At 47.4% G+C, this 22630-nt stretch overlaps 1 protein-coding gene across 1 annotated transcript in view; it reads right to left on the bottom strand.

Moving 5' to 3' along the window:
- Nucleotides 1-22630, bottom strand: part of myripa (myosin VIIA and Rab interacting protein a) — a 41698-nt gene that overhangs the window by 15539 nt on the left and 3529 nt on the right. The window contains exons 3-9 of the mRNA XM_056293794.1: nucleotides 13489-13625; nucleotides 7360-7440; nucleotides 4178-4275; nucleotides 2865-2945; nucleotides 2412-2564; nucleotides 1741-1894; nucleotides 534-1090 (exon numbers count right to left, since the gene is read on the bottom strand). Coding sequence (XP_056149769.1) covers nucleotides 534-1090; nucleotides 1741-1894; nucleotides 2412-2564; nucleotides 2865-2945; nucleotides 4178-4275; nucleotides 7360-7440; nucleotides 13489-13625 — 1261 coding nt within the window. The remainder of the gene's footprint in view (nucleotides 1-533; nucleotides 1091-1740; nucleotides 1895-2411; nucleotides 2565-2864; nucleotides 2946-4177; nucleotides 4276-7359; nucleotides 7441-13488; nucleotides 13626-22630) is intronic.

Raw genomic sequence — 22630 nt, 5'->3', positions numbered from 1 at the left:
CTGGGACAGCCTGGGGTTCGAACCCAGGACCTTCTTGCTGTGAGGCAACAGTGCGAACCACTGGGCCACCGTGCCGCCCAACATAATTAAATGAGACCATCGGAGAGAAGATTAGATATTGCAATATGATGATTCAAATGTTTGTATCCTAAATCTGATGAAATGGTTTATGGTACACAGAAGGGATAGATAGATAGACACAATTAAAGATGCATTTCCCTGATGACTGTATATCGTACATACAGCTATTTTTCCAAAACACCACTACATCTCCCACTCTTCTCTTCAAAACAAATGCATGAGCTATCAAAGGGTGGCTGTAGATCTTTGCGACAAGAAACATTGTTTATGTTAAATGAACTCATTATTCCTCGAAACACTACTGCTTTTGTCCACAAGAGGGTGCAAAGTGGTCAAAAATCCAAGACTTTGTGGCGTCTTTAAACAGCTCCCAAGAGTAAATTTAACTTGGTAAGTTGAATTTCTGACTGACACTTGTACATTAATAGGTTCGTGTCTATTTTTTTTTTTACCGGCACAGAAGAAGAAATTGGCAGCTGCTCCTTCCTACATCTTCTTTTCTTCCGTGACCTCCTGACTTGGCCCACCTCCAGCTCATCCGCCCCACTGCTCTCCTCTCTGAATCCTTCCGGGTTAAAGTTCATGTTGATGATGCTGGTCCTGTGGGACGATGAAAGTCGTCTCATCTCCTGGGGCACCTTTCTCTTATAATGAGCTGGCAGAGGCTTGTGCGACTTCAAGGTCCCCTCTGAGTCTGGGGTCAAGTCCTCTCCGCTGCCTCGCGACCCCATCGGAGGAGAAGGGAACCTGGACCGGTCTCTGTGGGTGTCCTGGAGTTTGAAATTGCAGTCTATTGATTTCCTGTGGGCCTCTCGCAGTGCCGCATGCCAGGAGCTGTTGGGCTCAGGCTTCTCCTCGCTTTCGGAGCTCAGGCCTTCGTAAGCGGAGACTACCCCAGACTCCCTCTCCAGGGCACGGTAAACCGGACCCTTCCTCTTGGTCAGCAGGCCAGACCGTGACCACTGGGCACTCTGCAGGGCAATCCAGTTCCCATCTGGGCTCTTCAACACTGAGGACCCGCCTCCGCATGCACATCGGCAAGGACCAGACACAGTGCAGACAAAGACAATGCAAAATGCCACACAAGCACACCACACAAAGCAAAAATCACACATAAAGCACAACACACAGACAAACTCGAACAAACACAAACACAATGGAGACAGGGTTTAGCCAACAGGAAATAGTTCTATCAGTGGTGAGATATGAATAGGAAGGAGACTTAAATACAAATTCTGGGTATTATTTCCCAGAAATATTTCTCTTTAAAAACACAGTTCTTGCATTTCCTAGCACATTTTCTTATACATTCTGACAACCCAAAAGAGGATGTTCCATTAAAATGAAACCTTCTAGAATTGTCTCATGCCTGTTAGGTGTTGTTTATTATGTACATTGTAAATATGACTACAGAAGTACAGGCTCTTCGGGAGTCTCTCTCTAAATAAATGAAGGCGAATATGCTCGAAAAAAATAAATGTAATTCTATTTAAATTATTAAGTAGTATGGAGGGGTGAGTTTCCTGCCCCATTCCCCTTCTGGGAATAACGTTTTGGGATTTATTATTGGTAGTTGTTTTGAAATGACCCGCCATATGAAATGCCATAAAAGAAGCACACTGTTTACTGGAATTGAGACTACAAGACACAAAATCTTACTAGAATTGTCCAGCCGGTCCGCACTCTTCCATATGGACATGGCAGACTCGAATACATCTTTCTTGAACCCTTGTGGTAAGTCCTGGTTGTGGTAAACCCCAGAGTTCACCTCTGAAGCATTGCTGTCCAACAGCGAGAAGGCAGAGCGCGACCTCTGGGAAAAACAACAAGACGGACACTGGCAATCATACTGTTGAATGTAGATGTTGTGTTGATACTGTCAGATGTGATGTATCATTTATCTCCATATATCCATCTTAAACCTTGACTGTAAACCAAGTGTCCCTCAGCAGGACAGCGTGGGATTGAAACGAACTATATGTGACAAACGACAATTTGAAAAATTAAAACTCAGATTTGCAGTTTCATTAACATGTCATGTTGTAGTTCTATGGTCAAAGTGATGGCGCCTACACTTTCTTTATAAAAGTGTAATCTGACTTTGGGTACCATCACACTGAATGGTAAATACCGCAGGACATGTCGTGGCTCCATTTAACCAGTAGGGATCAGCATATTGCAAGTGATGCATGGCATATGAGAAGGTTTGAAGTCCAGGAGGTAAGAATTGCGCACACACACTTCTTCAAATAACATACCCCTCGGACAAATTCCTGTGTTTTTATTGTGCTCAGCAATCAAAGTGGTTCCCACTGTGAGGCGCCTCCTACCCTGAGACTGGGCTGGTAGTTGGGTGACCCGGGGGCTCGGCCGCAGGCGGGCTGTTGATAGTGGCGGTGCTGCTCATCAACGCCGTGGTCAGGGGGACAGTCCTGGTCATGCTCTGGCTTTATCTCTGCCAAGGTTTTCCTCCTACTGATGATCTGCCAGGGTAAGAGGCGAGATTATTGCCGCATGCGGCGGGTCTGATCCCTCCTCAGAACATACAAATCAGATGGTCTGGACAGAAAATGCTGGTTTCGTTTTTTTTTTTTGGTGTGTGCCTCGTGTAAGCATTTGAAAGCATGTCCCTGCCACATAAAAAGACAGTAATGCAAAATGACCCGGTCTGAGTGCTACGCGGTGGATTCACACAACATGACTCATCCCAACTACACACTATACAAAACTGGCCAGAAGGCAGTGTCCTTGTCAATGACGGCAAAGCGTACTGGCACACTTACTTTCTGCATGATTGTTTTGGCCAGCTCCTCGATGAGCTCTTGTCTGTGCTCCCGCAGATACTGTGCTTCATTCTGCTTATGCTGGCAAGAGAACACAAAAGTAAACAAACAAACGCACAAATAAGGAAAAGCGCCCCGAGCCACACGTCCTATAAGCCGATTACTCCTTTTCAGATATGTCGTATTTTCACTGTGCTCGACTCAAGAGCTTAGAGACACTTTACAGATTAGAACAAAAGTAAGTCTTTTGGGAAATATACCACAGCGGCTGAATAAATGGACATGAAATTTGGATTTATGGCACTGACAGTTGTTAAAATATTTGCTTCGTCATAACACACGTAAGCAGTTGACTTGGGCTGCAGAAGTCAGTTGTGGTTTGTAAACCAACTCTGTTAAAGAAATGTTAAACAATATTAACTGAGACATTAACGTATGACTAATTTTACTGTATATGATAAAAATTAGCATAAGCCTTTTTTTTCAATTTTCAATTTTCATAGAAATAATTGCAGGGCTTGCATGGTCCATGAGTATACACTGTTAAATGTAAATACTACAATGAATAAATATAAACAGATAAAAAATATTATGCATTGTAGAGACTCCATCATCTACCTCAAAGGGCAGAGAAGCAGTATTCTGTGGTGTTTACATTATCATCAGAAAATTATCCAATATGCCCCCCCCCTTTTTCTCCCCAATTGTACTTGGCCGATTACCCCACTCTTCTGAGCCACCCCGGTAGCTGCTCCACCCCCTTTGCTGATCCAGGGAGGGCTGCAGACTACCACATGCCTCCTCCGATACATGTGGAGTCGCCAGCCGCTTCTTTTCACCTGACAGTGAGGAGTTTCGCCAGGGGGGGGCTAGCGCGTGGGAGGGTCACGCTATTCCCCCCAGTTCCCCCTCCCGTCTGAACAGGCACCCCGACCGACCAGAGGAGGCGCTAGTGTAGCAACCAGGACACATACCCACATCCGACTTCCCATCAACAGACACGGCTAATTGTGTCTGTAGGGACACCCGACCAAGCTCGAGGTAACACAGGGATTCGAACCGCCGATCCCCCGTGTTCGTAGGCAACGGAATAGACCGCTACGCTACCCGGATGCCCCAATATGCTTTTCTATTGGAAAAGTTGGCTGTAGTGTACTGTTGCGCATTTGCATCTCAAAAATACTGACTGCACAGCATAAGATACTGTCTGAGGGTAAATAGTTGTAAAACAGACACTGAGTATTCAGAACAGACACTGAATATTCAGAACAGACCATTAAGAAAGACGTGAACACATGGACGTAGTGTTTAACCTGGTTATCAGTGAGAACCTCGGCCTTGGATATGGCTTCATCTATGGCCTCTCCTGCCACCCGCAACGCCACCGTGAGGCTCTCGGCCATGCTGTGCTCTGAAAGGGAAACACGTTGGCAGCATGATTTCTGTTATTCATCCATATATTCATCCTACAATCCACCCATCTTTGATCCATATATTCATCCTACCGTCCACCCATCTTTGCATCTCTTAATATATCCATCCTTACAATCCATCCACTACAGCTGAACAATATATAAAATGATATTGTGATAGTTTTTAGTTTAGTGATAAGTACTGTAATATTTTGCAAAGAATTGATTACTCCCACAGTGGGCGAGGGTGATTTTAGAAAGGGAAAAGTTGTCTAAAGTCATTAACTCAGACTAAATTTGATCATTTGTCAGATGCACTAGAATATATATTTTTTAATATATTTTTTTCTTTTTCTTCAAGAAGTCACGGGGCGTCAGGTTGCGTAGCGGTCTATTCCGTTTCCTACCAACACGGGGATCTCTGGTTTGAATCCCCATGTTACCTCCGGCTTGGTCGGGCATCCCTAAAGACACAATTGGCCGTGTCTGCGGGTGGGAAGCCGGATGTGGGTATGTGTCCTGGTCGCTGCACTAGCGCCTCCTCTGGTCAGTCGGGGCGCCTGTTCGGGGGGGGGGGAACTGGGAGGAATAGCATGATCCGCCATCATGCTACGTCCTCCTGGCGAAACTCCTCACTGTCAGGTGAAAAGAAGCGGCAGGCGACTCCACATGTATCAGAGGAGGCATGTGGTAGTCTGCAGCCCTTCCCGGATCGGCGGAGGGGGAGGGGGTACAATTGGGGGCGGGGGCAAAATCCAAAAAAAGGGTCACAAAAAAAGACCTTGCAACATTTTGTTTTCTATCAAGTAATCTGAATTTTAGCTTAATAAATTATTTTTTTCAGCTCCTGCAGGATGAACTGTGCAGTGCAGTTTTCAACCCTTGCAGGACAAACAGTGCAGTTTTCATTGCCTCAACAGCAGAGGTGGAAAACTCCGCTTCAGAAAGTAGAAGTACTAACCATGTATTTGCTCCACCCATGCACTAAACTAGCTGATTCTAATTAGCACAACACCTCAGCCAGGTAGGAAAACTAATTAGTGAAATCAGCTGGTTTAGTCCATGGGTGGAGCAAATACATGGTTAGTACTTCTACTTTCTGAAGCCGGGTTTTCCACCTCTGCTCAACAGAGACCGCTACAGCACGGAAACTGCAGACTTTCATTACTGGTCATGATCACTCATCCAGTCTGAGCCGTCGACTGGGTGAAGGGGCAGAGAGAAAATAAGAAAATAAAGAAAAGGCACGTGTGTGTGTGTGTGTGTGTGTGTGTGAGAGAGAAGAGAGAGAGAGAGAGAGAGAGAGAGAGAGAGAGAGAGAGAGAGAGAGAGAGAGAGAGAGAGAGAGAGAGAGAGAGAGAGAGAGCTAACGAGAGAGACAGGAAGACACAGAGACAGATGAGGAAGGACAGAAAACAACAGACAAGTGAGCGGCACAGCATTCGACGGCTGTTTGGAGAGTGCATGTGGCACCTGACCCGAGAGATTACTAGCAAGGCCCGTTAACTATCCACTTCTCTCTTGCTTAGTCATTCAATGGCCCGGTGTTGCGGCGGGGCAGACTACGCACAGAAGCACAACTGAGCACAAATGGGAGCTTATTGATCCGTGAGAGGATTACCATGACCCCGGGGTCTTTGCATAAGCTCCTGAAGCCAGAGCACATCATCTGAGCAGCAAGACTTGAACCTGTCAGAGTGGCTCTTTCTCCCAAAGTCAGTTAAAGTGACATCTTTTTTTTTCTTCCAGCCAATTACCCCACTCTTCCGAGCCGTCCCGGTCGCTGCTCCACCCCCTCTGCCGATCCGGGGAGGGCTGCAGACTACCACATGCCTCCTCCAATACATGTGGAGTCGCCAGCTGCTTCTTTTCACCTGACAGTGAGGAATTTCACCAAGGGGACGTAGCACGTGGGAGGATCACGATATTCCCCCCAGTTCCCCCTCCCCCCTGAAGAGGCGCCCCGACCAAGCAGAGGAGGCGCTAGTGCAGCAACCAGGAAACATGCCCACATCCGGCTTCCCACCCGCAAACACGGCCTATTGTGTCTGTAGGGACATCCAACCAAGCCTGAGGTAACGGGGATTCGAACCGGTGATCCCCATGTTGGTAGGCAACAGAATAGACCGCCACGCCACCCGGACGCCCAGTTACAGTAATATCTCCAGAGTTTAAATGTATGGCTCGTAGGCTGTATGTATGTTGGGTCCTTAAAGGAATGGCTCACATTTCCACAGTGCATTAGGGGCCCTTGACTTTGCTCCAGGGGCTGAGCTAGGGAACAAGTTAAGCTTGAATGATTACACTTTGTACATCCAATTGTCTTCAGAATAAGCGCTATGCCTAGGTACAATTATATATATATATATATATATATATATATATATATATATATATATATATATATATATAATGATAAATGTAAAAAAAAATTTAATTCATAGCAGAACAAGCTTGTTACGTGCGCCACGCACTCGTCAGCTGCCAAGGAGGATCACGCTATTCCCCCCAGTTCCCCCTCTCCCCTGAACAAGCGCCCCGATCGACCAGAGGCGGGGCGCGAGTGCAGCGACCAGGACACATGCCCACATCAGGCTTACCACCTGCAGACACATCCAATTGTGTCTGTAGGGACGCCCAACCAAGCCGGGGGTAACACGGGGATTCGAACCAGCGACTCCCGTGTTGGTAGGCAACAGAATAGGCCACTACGCTACCCAGACACCCCGGTGCAATTATATTTTAATATGAATAGTAGCTTTTAAACCAGTAATGATTCCTCCAGACACAACGTTCTTTAGTAATCATTCATATACTGAACATGTGTCATGAATAGTCATGCAGGCATGTCTTCCACGGTAAACATGTACTACTGCACTATTTCTCCCCACAGATAGTGAGGAAAAACATGTACTACTGCACTATTTCTCCCCACAGATAGTGAGGAAAAACATATACTACTGCACTATTTCTACCCTTAGATAGTGAGGAAAAACATCAACCATAAATTACTTATGACGCAGAATTCATAACATCCTTTGGAAAAAAACATTTAAAAACAGGGAACAGTTGAACATTTGCACCTTCACTTTGTCTGTAGAAGGCCGAGTCACTTCCGCAGACACTGCCCTCATTGCAGATGCTCTCCTCGTAGGTGCTGCCCTCTGCACACATAAAAACAGTCAGAGAGAGATGTCAGTATAACACAGTTCCTACAGTATATTCTATCAACACACAGTACATATTGTCAAGTACACTCAGCGGCCATTTTATTAGGTACCCCAATCTAGTACAGGTTAGGAACCTGAATTCTTCATGGCACAGCTTCAGCAAGGTGCTAGAGACACTCCCATGGGATTTTGGACCATGCCGACTCTACAACATCACGCAGCACTTGCAGATTTGTCGGCATCAAAGTAACGCTGTGAACCTCCCGTTACACCTCATCCCAAAGGGTCTCTATTGGATTGAGATTTGGGGACTGTGCAGGCCACTGGAGCACAGTGTGACACGGTGCATCATCCTGCTGGAAGTAGCCACTGGAAAACGGGGGCTACTGTGGTCATAAAGGGATGTACACAGTCAGCAATGATGCTCAGGTAACACTGTGGCATTCCAATGATGCTCAGTTGGTATTAACAGGCCCTAATGTGTGCCAAGACAACATTCCCCACACCACTACACCACCATCACCAGCCTTGTGTCCATCACACAAGGCAGGGTGGACTGTGAGTTGATGTTGTTTATGCCAAATTCTGACCCTGTCATCTGCATGCCACAGCAGAAATGGAGATCCATCAGATGAGGCGACATCTTTCCAATCTTCAGCTATCCAGTTTTGGCGATCCTGTTCCCACGGCAACCTCATGTCCCTGTTTTTAGCTGACAGCAGTGTGACCCCGGTGTTCACCTTTCTAGCATTTGGTGGAAGAACGACTGAACCTGTTGATTTTTTTATTTTGAGATACTTTATTGATCCCTGCAGGGAAATTACGCTCCACATTTAACCCATCCTAGCTGTGTAGCTAGGAGCAGTGGGCAGCTGCCGTGCAGCACCCGGGGACCACCCCCAGTCTTCTTGCCATGCCTCGATCAGGGGCACAGACAGGAGTACCAACCCTAACATGCATGTCTGTTTTTGTTCACGTCTATATGATTTATATGCTGAGCTGCAGCCACATGATGTGCTTTTTGGTGGTTATTTTTGGTGGTTATTTGTGTTGACAGGCAGGTGTACCTGATGAAGTGGACACTGAGTGTACATCTTAGCTCAAACCGAAATAATACACTGTATCACAGCATCTAAACCCCCCCCAACACACACACACACATTTAACTGTAATGCTTTAAACTTTAATGTCAGAAAAATAATAATAATAATAATCATTGCATTTATATAGCGCTTTTCTAGACATCCAAAACGCTTCATATTGAAGGGGGTAACTCACTAAATAAAGAACTAAGTAAAAAAAATTAAAAAAAATAAAACAAAAAACAGCTATAAATCTGGGAAAAGCAGAGTTTGCTCCTTTTGGTGTGTGGTTTGCCACAATCAGCATGACTCACTGTGAAAGTGCACCCTAAATAATCACTGTGATCTTGTGCCGCTATAAAGCCCCCTGGGGCAAATTTGTAATTTGTGATATTGGGCAATATAAATAAAACTGACTTGACTGTTATGACTCCTTTATTTTGGATTTCCCCCTCCCTTTTTTCTCCCAATTATACTCAGCCAATTACCCCACTCTTCCGAATCGTCCCAATCGCTGCTCCACCCCCTCTGCTGATCCGGGGAGGGCTGCAGACTACCACATGCCTCCTCTGATACATGTGGAGTCGCCCAGCCGCTTCTTTTCACCTGACAGCGAGGAGTTTCACCAGGGGGATGTAGTGCGTGGGAGGATCACGTTATTCCCCGAGTTCCTCCCCCCCCCTGAACAGGCGCACCGACCGACCAGAGGAGACGCTAGTGTAGCGACCAGGACACATACCCACATTCGGCTTCCCACCCACAGACACGGCCAATTGTGTCTGTAGGGATGCCCGACCAAGCCGGAGGTCGAACCGGCGAACTCTATGTTGGCAGGCAACGGAATAGACCGCTACGCCATCCGGACGGCCTGTTATGACGTTTTCCGGATGAGTCGTGAGTAGACCTGATCAACACTGTAAAGCGTTTCTGTAACCTGCATGTGACGTAACATGTAGCACTCTGAGCAGGTCAGTAACTATCAAAACATCACGTATGTCTACCTTTTAAAAAGTGATACTATAAATGTGAAATTCAAAACTTAATACGTCTACTTTGACATTCACCCTAATGACTGAGTGGAGCAAAAATATGCTTTACTCATATCAACACATGCTCTCTCTCTCCTACTAAACACCTACATGTAAACTGAAAGAGACATACTCAATAACACACACACACACACACACACACACACACACACACACACACACACACACACACACACACACACACACACACACACACACACACACACACACACACACAATGATAGAAGTCTTTGACACAGGGTGTCCGGGTGGCATGGTGGTCTATTCCGTTGCCTACCAACACGGGGATCTCCGGTTCAAATCCCCGTGTTGCGTCCAGCTCGGTCGGACGTCCCTACAGACACAATTGGCTGTGTCTGTGAGTGGGAAGCCGAATGTGGGTATGTGTCCTGATCGCTGCACTAGCGCCTCCTCTGGTCAGTCAGGGCACCTGTTCAGAGGGGAGGGGAGGGGAGGGGAGGGGAGGGGGAACTGGTGGGGAATAGTGTGATCCTCCCACACGCTACGTCCCCCTGGCGAAACTCCTCACCGTCAGGTAAAAAGAAGCGGCTAGCGACTCCACATGTATCGGAGGAGGCACGTGGTCATCTGCAGCCCTCCCCGGATCGGCAGAGGGGGTGGAGCAGCAACCGGGACAGCTCAGAAGAGTGGAGCCATTGGCCAAGTACAATTGGGGCAAAAAAGGCGGAGGAAAAAAAAAAAGAACTCTTTGACACACTTATACACACCAATGTCAAAGATGTGCTACACTTAACACCACATTTTTCTTCGTAGAAAATGCAATTTCTTAACCTATGGCTTCATCTTTGCCTCTTATACAGCAGCCGTCTTCCTCGTCTTACTGGAAACAACAGCCTATATAATGTCTTTAAAGTCCATCTGTTCACCCAGTTCATACTCAATGGCAAGTATTGCCATATTTATCGCTTATATTTAGGTTGAACATGGATGCTGGCCTCCATGGCTCCCCCTAGCGGCTGGGCCCCAGAAAGACCCCCCCCGCCCCCTTATGGGCGGCCCTGGCCTGAGGTATTTGCAATCGAGCGCAGTCAAGAGATCGATTCCCCTCCCGGCACTGAGCTTTAAGCTCTTTTCACTCCATGTAAACATTGCTGCAACAATGCTGCTATTTGTGGTTGCATAAGTGCATTAGCGCAGGCGCGTGTGTGGTATTACCCGGGGGCCTGATCCGTGTGCAGCCGGCCCTGGTCCACATGTGGACAGGGGCTGGGGTGCACAGGGTCATTTCCAATCATTTTAAGGGGGCAAAGATAAGACTTAACCTATGTGACATGTGCTGGATTTTAAAAAGTAGGGGAGCACACCATTTTTCAAGCAATTAAATGCCCTCCCAATGACGGCCAAAGCCTGGAAGTCTGACGCTGAATTAAGATCGAGCAGCTAACAAAAAGTACATTAACAATTCCTGAAATATTTCCTTATTTTCATAAGCAAGGCTTAAAAATCCAACCCACTCATTAGAAACTGAAAACACTGCTAAAAATAAATGGTTTGTCGTAACTCAGGGGAATCAAAAAGACGTAGAGAGGAACTGATGAGGTTCTACTATCAGGGAGACAGAACGAGAGAGACAGACAGACAGACAGACAGACAGACAGACAGACAGACAGACAGACAGACAGACAGACAGACAGACAGACAGAGAGAGAAAGAGACAGACAGAGAGACAGAGGGACAGAGAGAGAGACAGACAGACAGAGAGAATGAGACAGAGAGAGAGAGACAGAGAGAGAGAGTGAGACAGAGAGAGACAGAGAGACAGAGAGAGAGACAGAGAGAGAGTGAGACAGAGAGAGAGAGACAGAGAGAGAGAGTGAGACAGAGAGAGAGAGTGAGAGAGACAGAGAGAGAGACAGACAGAGAGAGACAGAGTGAGAGAGACAGAGAGAGAGAGAGAGACAAAGAGAGACAGACAGAGACAGAGAGAGAGTGACAGACAGACAGAGAGAGAGAGAGAGAGAGAGAGAGAGAGAGAGAGAGAGAGAGAGAGAGAGACAGAGAGACAAAGAGAGACAGACAGAGACAGAGAGAGAGAGAGAGTGACAGACAGACAGAGAGAGAGAGAGCGAGTGAGAGAGACAGAGAGACAAAGAGAGACAGACAGAGACAGAGAGAGAGTGACAGACAGACAGAGAGAGAGAGAGCGAGTGAGAGAGACAGAGAGACAAAGAGAGACAGACAGAGACAGAGAGAGAGAGAGAGTGACAGACAGACAGAGAGAGAGAGAGCGAGTGAGAGAGACAGAGAGACAAAGAGAGACAGACAGAGAGAGAGAGAGAGAGAGAGAGAGAGAGAGAGAGAGAGAGAGAGAGAGAGAGAGACAGAGAGACAGAGAGAGAGAGAGAGAGAGAGAGAGAGAGAGAGAGACATTGGTACAACCTACAAAGCAGCTTAGTTTTGCATATGGGGGCTACGCCATGTATTTCCCTGTATACTTCCACATTACTCGGACCCCTGTTAAAGGCGGAGTGTTTTGCCACTGGTGACGTCCATCTAATGTGTTGGGACACATTTGCCCAGGAGAGGAAACGACCCCCCGACCACCAACACCAAAGCAACTAAAGGGCGCACAAACTCCAAACTCCTTGCAAGCCCACAGAGGAGGATGGACGAACAACGGCAACACACCGGTATGAACTCAGATACACACAGAAATATAGATCCTTCAGTGGTATCATTTGATGTTGACGATATGTTATGATGGCGGATGAAATCCGATACATAAACTTTTACTTATACCAATCTTATAAATCATCTCATCTCATCTTCAGCCACTTCTCCGGGGTCGGGTTGTGGTGGCAGCAAGTTAAGTAGGGCACTCCAGACATCCCTCTCCCCTACCATGCCCTCCAGCTCCTCCTGGGGGATCCCACAGCGTTCCCAGGCCAGATTGGACATGTAGTCCCCCTAGCGAGTCCTGGGTCTACCCCAGGGTCTCCTCCCAGTTGGACGTGCCCGGTAAACCTCCAAAGGAAGGCGCCCAGGAGGCCATCAGTGCCGCATCATTGTCTGAAGTGGCCCACATTCGGATGCTACCTGGGCCGGTTCGAATCCCCATGTTACCACCGGCTTCGTCGGGCATCCCTACAGACACAATCAGCCGTGTCTGCGGGTGGGAAGCCGGATGTGGGTATGTGTCCTGGTCGCTGCACTAGCGCCTCCTCTGGTTGGTCGGGGTGCCTGTTCGGGGTGGAGGGAGAACCCTATTTTCCAAGCTGTTTCTGGTCGCTGCCCCACCCCCTCTGCCGATCCGGGGAGGGCTGCAGACTACCACATGCCTCCTCCGATACATATGGAGTCGCCAGCTGCTTCTTTTCACCTGACAGTGAGGAGTTTCGCCAGGGGGATGTAGCATGTGGGAGAATCACGCTATTCCCCCCAGTTCCCCCTCTGCCCCCAAACAGTTGCCCCGACCAACCAGAGGAGTCGCTAGTGCAGCGACCAGGACACATACCCACATCCGGCTTCCCACCCGCAGACACGGTCAAGTGTGTCTGTAGAGACTTCTGATCAAGCCGGAGGCAACACAGATATTCGAACCGCCAACCCCCATGTTAGAAGGCAACAGAATAGACCGCCACGCCACCCAGATGCCCTGCACTATTTATACAAGATGTAAGAGTATGTGCACAAATTTCTTCTCTTCTTCTCTCTCTCTCTCTCTCTTTTGCTCTCAAACACACACATGCGCGTGCGCGCGCACACACACACACACACACACACACACACACACACACACACACACACACACACACACTAAACTGCATAAATGCTAGAGTTTCAAATCTCACATAAAATCAAATATACAGTGAAGGATAAGAAAGCAGTTCTGCCGTGTTTGTAATACAGGATGAAGGAGAGAGAGAGGGCCATCATACGGATCAGTTTACCAGTGTGGTCAGACAGAGCACCGCGCTCCTCCAAGTGTTTCTTGTAGAGGGTCTTCAACACTTTGGCACTGCCAAATCTCTTGAAGCGGCTCTTCACATTCGCGTAGAACCACTCTAACGACCGAGTCTTCAACAGCCTGTGATGAGAGAACGAGAGAGACAGACAGACAGAAAATTAGCAGGGGTCCAAAGCCGTTAAATATAAAGTAGCCCATTCATCATATATGCTTTTGCAGTGATTGACAATCACAGACACTAAGCCATAAACTGCTGTAGAAGGAAAATGCAACATCATCTGGGTTATACAGTGCAGATGCTACATGTTCAGATGCTACATGTTCAGGCATAATTCATTTGTTGAGAGTCCATCCATCCATTATCCGAACCGCTTATCCTGCTCTCAGACTCGCGGGGATGCTGGAGCCTATCCCAGCAGTCACTGGGCGGCAGGTGGGGAGACACCCTGGACAGGCCGCAAGGCCATCACACAGGGCCGACACACACACACATTCATACCTAGGGGCAATTTAGTATGGCCGATTCCCCTGGCCTACTTGACTGTGGGAGAAAACTGAAGCCCCCGGAGGAAACCCACGCAGACACGGGGAGAACATGCAAACTCCACACAGACAACGACCCGGGACGACCCCCAAGGTTGGACCACCCCCGGGCTCGAACCCAGGACCTTCTTGCTGTGAGGTGACCGCGCTAACCACTGGGCCACCGTGCCACCCTTGTTGAAAGTCAACGGTACAAAATGCAATGGACGTTCCCATGTCATCTTGTCAGTATGGTGTGTTTTACAGATGCTGCATAGGTCCAGGTATTAGACACCACTCTAAATAAACCATAGGAGGAGGCATGCCCCCAAAGGACATATTCTCAAATTCAGAAGTCCATGGCTTGTAACGGCAGTCAATATCCCAAAACACCAACACGCACGCACACACGCACGCACGCACACACACAATATGTTTGAGATATTATTACTTCTGCTCCATCACAATACTGGCACTGTGGTGATAGTATTTGGTACTTCGTTGTCCTTCTATAGAAATTACATCATGATGCTGAATGCCATAACACGGTAACAACAGGAGACAAAATAAACTGTTGGACCAAAATATTCAGGGTTGGTTTTCCTGCCTGGGGTAGCTGTGCTGCCCAGGCTTATATCTGCCTCTTACAAAACAAACGCCAGCAGCGTTTCTGGAGGCAGCGTGACATTCTTCTTATGTCAGCTGTGTTTATTCCCTGCAGAGCCGAGGCAGACTGGCGTGTACCCCCAGCATGCGCTCTGAGAATTGTCCTGGACACGGAAAAGTGAAGAATATCCCTTCTTATCCTCAAATCACCTTGGCCTCCTGCCACATCCCTCTCAGCTAGCTCTCAGTCTCCTGATCTCTTACACACACACACACACCCACACACACACACACACACACAGTCGTGTTTCACTATCCTTGTGCGGACCCCTCATTGACTACATTCATTTCCTAGCCCTTAACCCTAACCTTACCCACGCAAACTACATGCCTAACCCTAACCCTTACCCTAACCCTAATTCTAACCGTAACCCTTAAAACCAACTCCTAACCCTAAAATAGACCCTTTTCCTTGTGTGGACCTCTGAAATGTCCGCACAAGGTACGTGCTGTCAGGTTTAGCTATCCTTGTGTGGACATTTGGTCCGCACAAGGATAGCTAACACATGTACACACACACGGGCACACACACACACACACACATAATTTGTGCATGCTGGGAGCAGATGACGGTAAGAGTGAATGCACGTTTCAGCATGGCGGCGCGAATTCACGTTTGCAGCGGCCTCACCAAGTACCATCCACGCACTGTCTTTGTCCATGTCTAAGTTGTTTTCGTTCGATGGCTGAGAGAGCTGGTGCTGGATCGGCTGGGAAAGCTTGGTCTGCTACATCTGTGGGCCCAGGGACCACGGCCTTGACCGGAGCTGCGCCCAAGGGGGTAACAACGAGGATGGTCTGACAGGACGCGAAAGCGGGGCAGGCTAAGCTAACTGTTAGCCCATGCAGAAGGGCAGTTCCGATAACACCGAGGGCGGTCTGGCGGCGGCCTCACCTAGCATTGACTGTTTTTAGCGTCGTCGTGTGGAGTGCGGGGAGGTGTGTCGAAGGCGTCTGGCTGGGAGCGCTGTTATTGGATCGGCTGAGGGAGCTTGGTCTGCTGTATCCTGTGGGCCCAAGGACCACGGCCTGACCGGAGCTGAACATGAAGAGGAAACACCAAGGGCGGTCTGACAGGACATGGAAGCGGGGCAGGCTAAGCTAACTGCTAGCCCATGCAGACCGGCAGTTCTGACAGTCATCCTGGCTGGCGTTCGTTCCTCCTGGACAGTGATTTTTTTTGGGTTTTTTTTGTTTAAATAAATGTGTTAGTTTGGCTAGATGTGTTGTTGTAGTTTTGTCTTTGTGTTGCACTGCTGTGGGCTGGGAAAAACGATGTTTCATTTCATTTCATGTGCGCAAGTGCATGAAATGAAATGACAAATAAAGTGGTCCTGACTCACACGCGCACACACACACACACACACACACACACACACACACACACACACACACACACACACACACACACACACACACACACACACACACACACACATAACCTTCAAGCTAACCTAATTGGTCTGTGGCGGTTCAAAGGAGCCGAGTCCCATCGATCTTCGGGGAGGACAACAGACAGAGGGTGTCTCTCCTAGCACACACCACGACCATGAAAAGAACCAAGGGACGTTTATTATGTGAGCTATCATAAACACACCTCCTGCAGTCAAACAGGAAATGTCCGTTTTTAGTTTGGTTACAGATGTGCTGCAATTTTTAGAGACAAGCTCAAAGCATGACGACGCGCCATCTTTACGCTGTCCTGACCATCTAACAAGCCACATCAGTCCTCTTTACTAAAAGGTATAGGACTAAGACGTATACTTTTATCTACCGATGGTCTCGAGGTGTGGTACATGCAGTTTCCCTCCACCTCATCTTAAACCTCTTAATCAAGGTCAAAGACAGATTTAACGATACTGAAAGCTGCATTCCAGAGATTCAAACAGGTGATCTGTAACTTCCCAGCCCACTTCCATCTCCTGCAGCTGAGCTTTAATATTCTGCATATTCACCTGGCTCTCTGGGACTGAGCTGTGCACTAAAGAAGAAGGTAAATTAGGCATCCGGGTGGCATGGCGGTCTATTCCATTGCCTACCAACACGGGGATCGCTGGTTCGAATCCCCGTATTACCTCCGGCTTGGTCGGGCGTCCCCACAGACACAATTGGCCGTGTCTGCGGGTGGGTGGGAAGCCGGATGCGGGTGTGTGTCCTGGTCGCTGCACTGGCGCCTCCTCTGGTTGGTCAGGATGCCTGCCCGGGGGGGAGAGGGGGAACTGGGGGGGAATAGCATGATCCTCCCACGTGCCATGTCCCCCTGGCGAAACTCCTCACTGTCAGGTGAAAAGAAGCGGCTGGCGATTCCACATGTATTGGAGGAGACATGTGGTAGTCTGCAGCCCTCCCCGGATCACCAGCGGGGGTGGAGCAGCGACCGGGACGGCTCGGAAGAGTGGGGTAATTGCCAGCTACAACCGGGGAGAAAAGGGGGGGAATAATAATAATAATAATAAAAAAAAGGTCTTTAAGCAGGCTGACTCCAATAAACACACACAACCACATTCAGCAGCAGCCTGACTACACCTCCTGTGCTACCAGGTGGCCTTGTTAGCCTCCCACAGCCTGGACCTCCTCCATTAAGTCATATGGACAGGAGACTCAGTAAGCCAAGGGAGCTGCTACTGGTGATATGTGTATACATGCCTCATCGTCTCTCCGTGTGTGTGTATCACGTTTAACCATACTTATGGGGACCTTTGGTCCCCACAACTATAGGTAAACTTGGTGACACCTCACTTGTTGGGCCTATTTATGGGACCCCACAAGTTCAAGGGTCTATTTTACGGTTAGGACTTGGTTTTAGGGTTAAGGTTAGAATTAGGGTTAGGTTAAGGTTAGAGTAAGGGTTAGGTTTAGGCATGTAGTTTTTAAGGTTTGGGGAAGGGCTGTCAATGAATGGGAGTCAATAAGCGGGCTCCACAAGTATAGTTTTACAAGTATATGTGTGTGTGTGTGTGTGTGTGTGTGTGTGTGTGTGTGTGTGTGTGTGCACGCCCACACACCTTCACTGTGTGTGCATCTCTCTCCCAGCTCTTTGAATGTCAGCCGGTTTACCCTCCACACAACTCATGCACTGAGTTATTCGGATGACGCAGACTAAATCCCAACATTGTCCGAGTTAATTCAAACACATCCCCGTGCAGCGATGAGCGGAGCGACCTGTCACCCGTTCAGACACCACCGAGGCCGGCGGAGCCCCTCAGAGAAGACGTTTACAAGACAAGAAGGCGATGACCCCATGAGTAAGGGACGAGCCGAGCGAGTGGCTAACGCCGACACATGTACAACCTGCAGTACAGGGTGTGCGTCACATCGTCTAACCTTTACCTGCCGCCGCTCTCACAGCGCAGTACGGCGACTGGGTCATATCATAAATATCACATCATTCACGCAGCTTCTGTTGTCGTGGTACTCCGCCCGGCTGGGAGCTTCAAAAATCACAAAATGTTCATTTGCAGAGATGTGATTGTATGCCAGTAGAGACGACCACTTTCCATGCCCCGTTTACTTTCATGAAGGTCAGAATATCTGCCCGTCTGGTACTAAGAGCTACTGCAACCCACTCCTTTTTTAACTCTCTAAGTTAAAGTGGGGGTTTTTTTGGACATAATGTGTGATGACAGGGTGATAAACAATGCAAATGAGCTAGTTTGTCATCTACGGGTTGCAAATTAAGGACAGAAGTACATCTCTTACCCCGGTGCCTTTGGATAATGGTTAATGCTTAACTGACCACAAGCTCTTCTAGTACAACGGCATCTTCAACACTAGATCATTAGATGACTAGAAATAAACAGTAAACAGGATCACAGATATATATACACACAACATTTTTATAATGACTGGCTTAACGGTGGGACCATCTGTTCACTGTGCTGTCGAGTAGCGTTTGCAGTGAAATGAGGTGTGACAGGATGTGGGCTCTGTGTGTGTGTGTGTGTGTGTCTGTGTGTGTAATGACAGCAGGTGAAGGTGACACAGACAGCATCCAGGTGTAACCCAATTTTGCGTTGTCCCTCCGGGGCGAACTAAGCAGAGACCGGAGAGAGGAGCCTGTCATGACTGGGTCTGTCTGTGAGGCACCTGCTGATGACAGCCCCGGGGTCGAGAACACATTACAAAGTCCCTTAACGAGACGCCTCCTAACTACAAATGCACACCTTCCTCCATGTTGTGATTGCCAACATGGGTTTTAAACACAGTACCAGATTCTGAGTTATTAGATGTGTCCGGGTAGTGTAGCAGTCTATTCCGTTGCCTACCAACACGGGGATCGGCGGTTCGAATCCCCATGTTGCCTCCGGCTTGGTCGGGCATCCCTACAGACATAATTGGCCGTGTCTGTGGGTGGGAAGCCGGATGTGGGTATGTGTCCTGGTCTCTGCACTAGCGCCTCCTCTGGTCGGTCAGGGCACCTGTTCAGGGGGGAGGGGGAACTGGGGGGAATGGCGTGATCCTCCCACATGCTACCTCCCCCTGGTGAAACTCCTCACTGTCAGGTGAAAAGGAGCGGCTGGCGACTCCGCATGTATCGGAGGCGGCATGTGGTAGTCTGCAGCCCTCCCCGGATCGGCAGTGGGGGTGGAGCAGCGACTGGGACGGCTCTGAAGAGTGGGGTACAGTACAATTGGGAGAAAAAGAGGGGGAAATCCCCCCCCCTAAAAAAAAGGATATATTCATACAAATTAATGGAACTTGTGTCTTCCTGGATTTTGGAAATAGCTACACAAATGTTGTGCATTTCAAATCTATAATGCAAATAAGGTACACTTGTTGAACACACTTCACAGTGCTACCTATTTTGCTTTTTTTGCACCAAGGACAATACATCCATCCATCCATCCAGGCATTCTGCTTATCCTGCTCTCAGGGTCGCGGGGATGCTGGAGCCTATTCCAGCAGTCATTGGGCGGCAGGCGGGGAGACACCCTGGACAGGCTGCCAGGCCATCACAGGGCTCACACACACACACACACACACACACACACACATTCCCACCTAGAGACAATTTGATATGTCTGATTCACCTGACCTACATGTCTTTAGACTGTGGGAGAAAACCAGAGCACCTGGAGGAAACCCATGCAGACACGGGGAGAACATGCAAACTGCACTCAGAGTGTAGACTACCCCGGGCCTCAAACCCAGGACCTTCTTGCTGTGCAGCGACCGTGCTAACCTCTGTGCCACCGTGCCACCCCTGAGCATTATTTTCCGAGACAGGGGGAAATGTAGTGTGTCTGTATTGAGGTTAACTGATGTGTTGCCTCACATCTGCCTGTGGTGTAACCACACATATGTGAGTTTAGTCATCCGTATGCCAATCTCTCAGTCTCCCTCCTTCTCCGTCACCCTCCTCATTCTCACGCTGAGTAAGAAATGCACAAATAGCAATATTAATATATTGGCTCTAAAAAAACAGCGGATGAAAACTTCCGTTGCTATGTTATATCGCTTAATATGTTCAGCAGTATCCGCTGTACTGCATGCTATGTTGTTAATATGTTCAGGAGTATCCGCTGTACTGCATACTATGTTGTTAATATGTTCAGCAGTATCCGCTGTACTGCATGCTATGTTGTTAATATGTTCAGCAGTATCCGCTGTACTGCATGCTATGTTGTTAATATGTTCAGGAGTATCCGCTGTACTGCATGCTATGTTATTAATATGTTCAGCAGTATCCGCTGTACTGCATGCTATGTTGTTAATATGTTCAGGAGTATCCGCTGTACTGCATGCTATGTTGTTAATATGTTCAGGAGTATCTGCTGTACTGCATGCTATGTTGTTAATATGTTCAGGAGTATCCGCTGTACTGCATGCTATGTTGTTAATATGTTCAGGAGTATCCGCTGTACTGCATGCTATGTTATTAATATGTTCAGCAGTATCCGCTGTACTGCATGCTATGTTATTAATATGTTCAGCAGTATCCGCTGTACTGCGTGCTATGTTGTTAATATGTTCAGCAGTATCCGCTGTACTGCATGCTATGTTGTTAATATGTTCAGGAGTATCCGCTGTACTGCATGCTATGTTATTAATATGTTCAGCAGTATCCGCTGTACTGCATGCTATGTTGTTAATATGTTCAGGAGTATCCGCTGTACTGCATGCTATGTTGTTAATATGTTCAGGAGTATCTGCTGTACTGCATGCTATGTTGTTAATATGTTCAGGAGTATCCGCTGTACTGCATGCTATGTTGTTAATATGTTCAGGAGTATCCGCTGTACTGCATGCTATGTTATTAATATGTTCAGCAGTATCCGCTGTACTGCATGCTATGTTATTAATATGTTCAGCAGTATCCGCTGTACTGCGTGCTATGTTGTTAATATGTTCAGGAGTATCCGATGTACTGCATGCTATGTTGTTAATATGTTCAGCAGTATCCGATGTACTGCATGCTATGTTATTAATATGTTCAGGAGTATCCGCTGTACTGCATGATATGTTGTTAATATGTTCAGCAGTATCCGCTGTACTGCATGCTATGTTGTTAATATGTTCAGGAGTATCCGCTGTACTGCATGCTATGTTGTTAATATGTTCAGGAGTATCCGCTGTACTGCATGCTATGTTGTTAATATGTTCAGCAGTATCCGCTGTACTGCATGCTATGTTATTAATATGTTCAGGAGTATCCGCTGTACTGCATGCTATGTTGTTAATATGTTCAGGAGTATCCGCTGTACTGCATGCTATGTTGTTAATATGTTCAGGAGTATCCGCTGTACTGCATGCTATGTTGTTAATATGTTCAGGAGTATCCGCTGTACTGCATGCTATGTTATTAATATGTTCAGGAGTATCCGCTGTACTGCATGCTATGTTATTAATATGTTCAGCAGTATCCGCTGTACTGCGTGCTATGTTGTTAATATGTTCAGCAGTATCCGCTGTACTGCATGCTATGTTGTTAATATGTTCAGCAGTATCCGCTGTACTGCGTGCTATGTTGTTAATATGTTCAGCAGTATCCGCTGTACTGCGTGCTATGTTGTTAATATGTTCAGGAGTATCCGCTGTACTGCGTGCTATGTTGTTAATATGTTCAGCAGTATCCGCTGTACTGCGTGCTATGTTGTTAATATGTTCAGGAGTATCCGCTGTACTGCGTGCTATGTTGTTAATATGTTCAGCAGTATCCGCTGTACTGCGTGCTATGTTGTTAATATGTTCAGGAGTATCCGCTGTACTGCATGCTATGTTGTTAATATGTTCAGCAGTATCCGCTGTACTGCATGCTATGTTGTTAATATGTTCAGGAGTATCCGATGTACTGCATGATATGTTGTTAGTATGTTCAGGAGTATCCGCTGTACTGCATGCTATGTTGTTAATATGTTCAGGAGTATCCGCTGTACTGCATACTATGTTGTTAATATGTTCAGGAGTATCCGCTGTACTGCATACTATGTTGTTAATATGTTCAGCAGTATCCGCTGTACTGCGTGCTATGTTGTTAATATGTTCAGCAGTATCCGCTGTACTGCATGCTATGTTATTAATATGTTCAGGAGTATCCGCTGTACTGCATGCTATGTTGTTAATATGTTCAGGAGTATCCGCTGTACTGCATGCTACATTATTAATATGTTCAGCAGTATCCGCTGTACTGCATACTATGTTATTAATATGTTCAGGAGTATCTGCTGTACTGCATGCTATGTTGTTAATATGTTCAGGAGTATCCGCTGTACTGCATGCTACATTATTAATATGTTCAGCAGTATCCGCTGTACTGCATACTATGTTGTTAATATGTTCAGGAGTATCCGATGTACTGCATGATATGTTGTTAATATGTTCAGCAGTATCCGCTGAACTGCATGCTATGTTGTTAATATGTTCAGGAGTATCCGATGTACTGCATGATATGTTGTTAATATGTTCAGCAGTATCCGCTGAACTGCATGCTATGTTGT

The sequence above is a fragment of the Lampris incognitus genome, chromosome 14 (genome assembly GCF_029633865.1).
Source record: "Lampris incognitus isolate fLamInc1 chromosome 14, fLamInc1.hap2, whole genome shotgun sequence".
Lineage (NCBI taxonomy): Eukaryota > Metazoa > Chordata > Actinopteri > Lampriformes > Lampridae > Lampris > Lampris incognitus.
The sequence above is the reverse complement of the archived record's forward strand: the minus strand, read 5'-3'. Positions and strand labels throughout refer to the sequence as shown.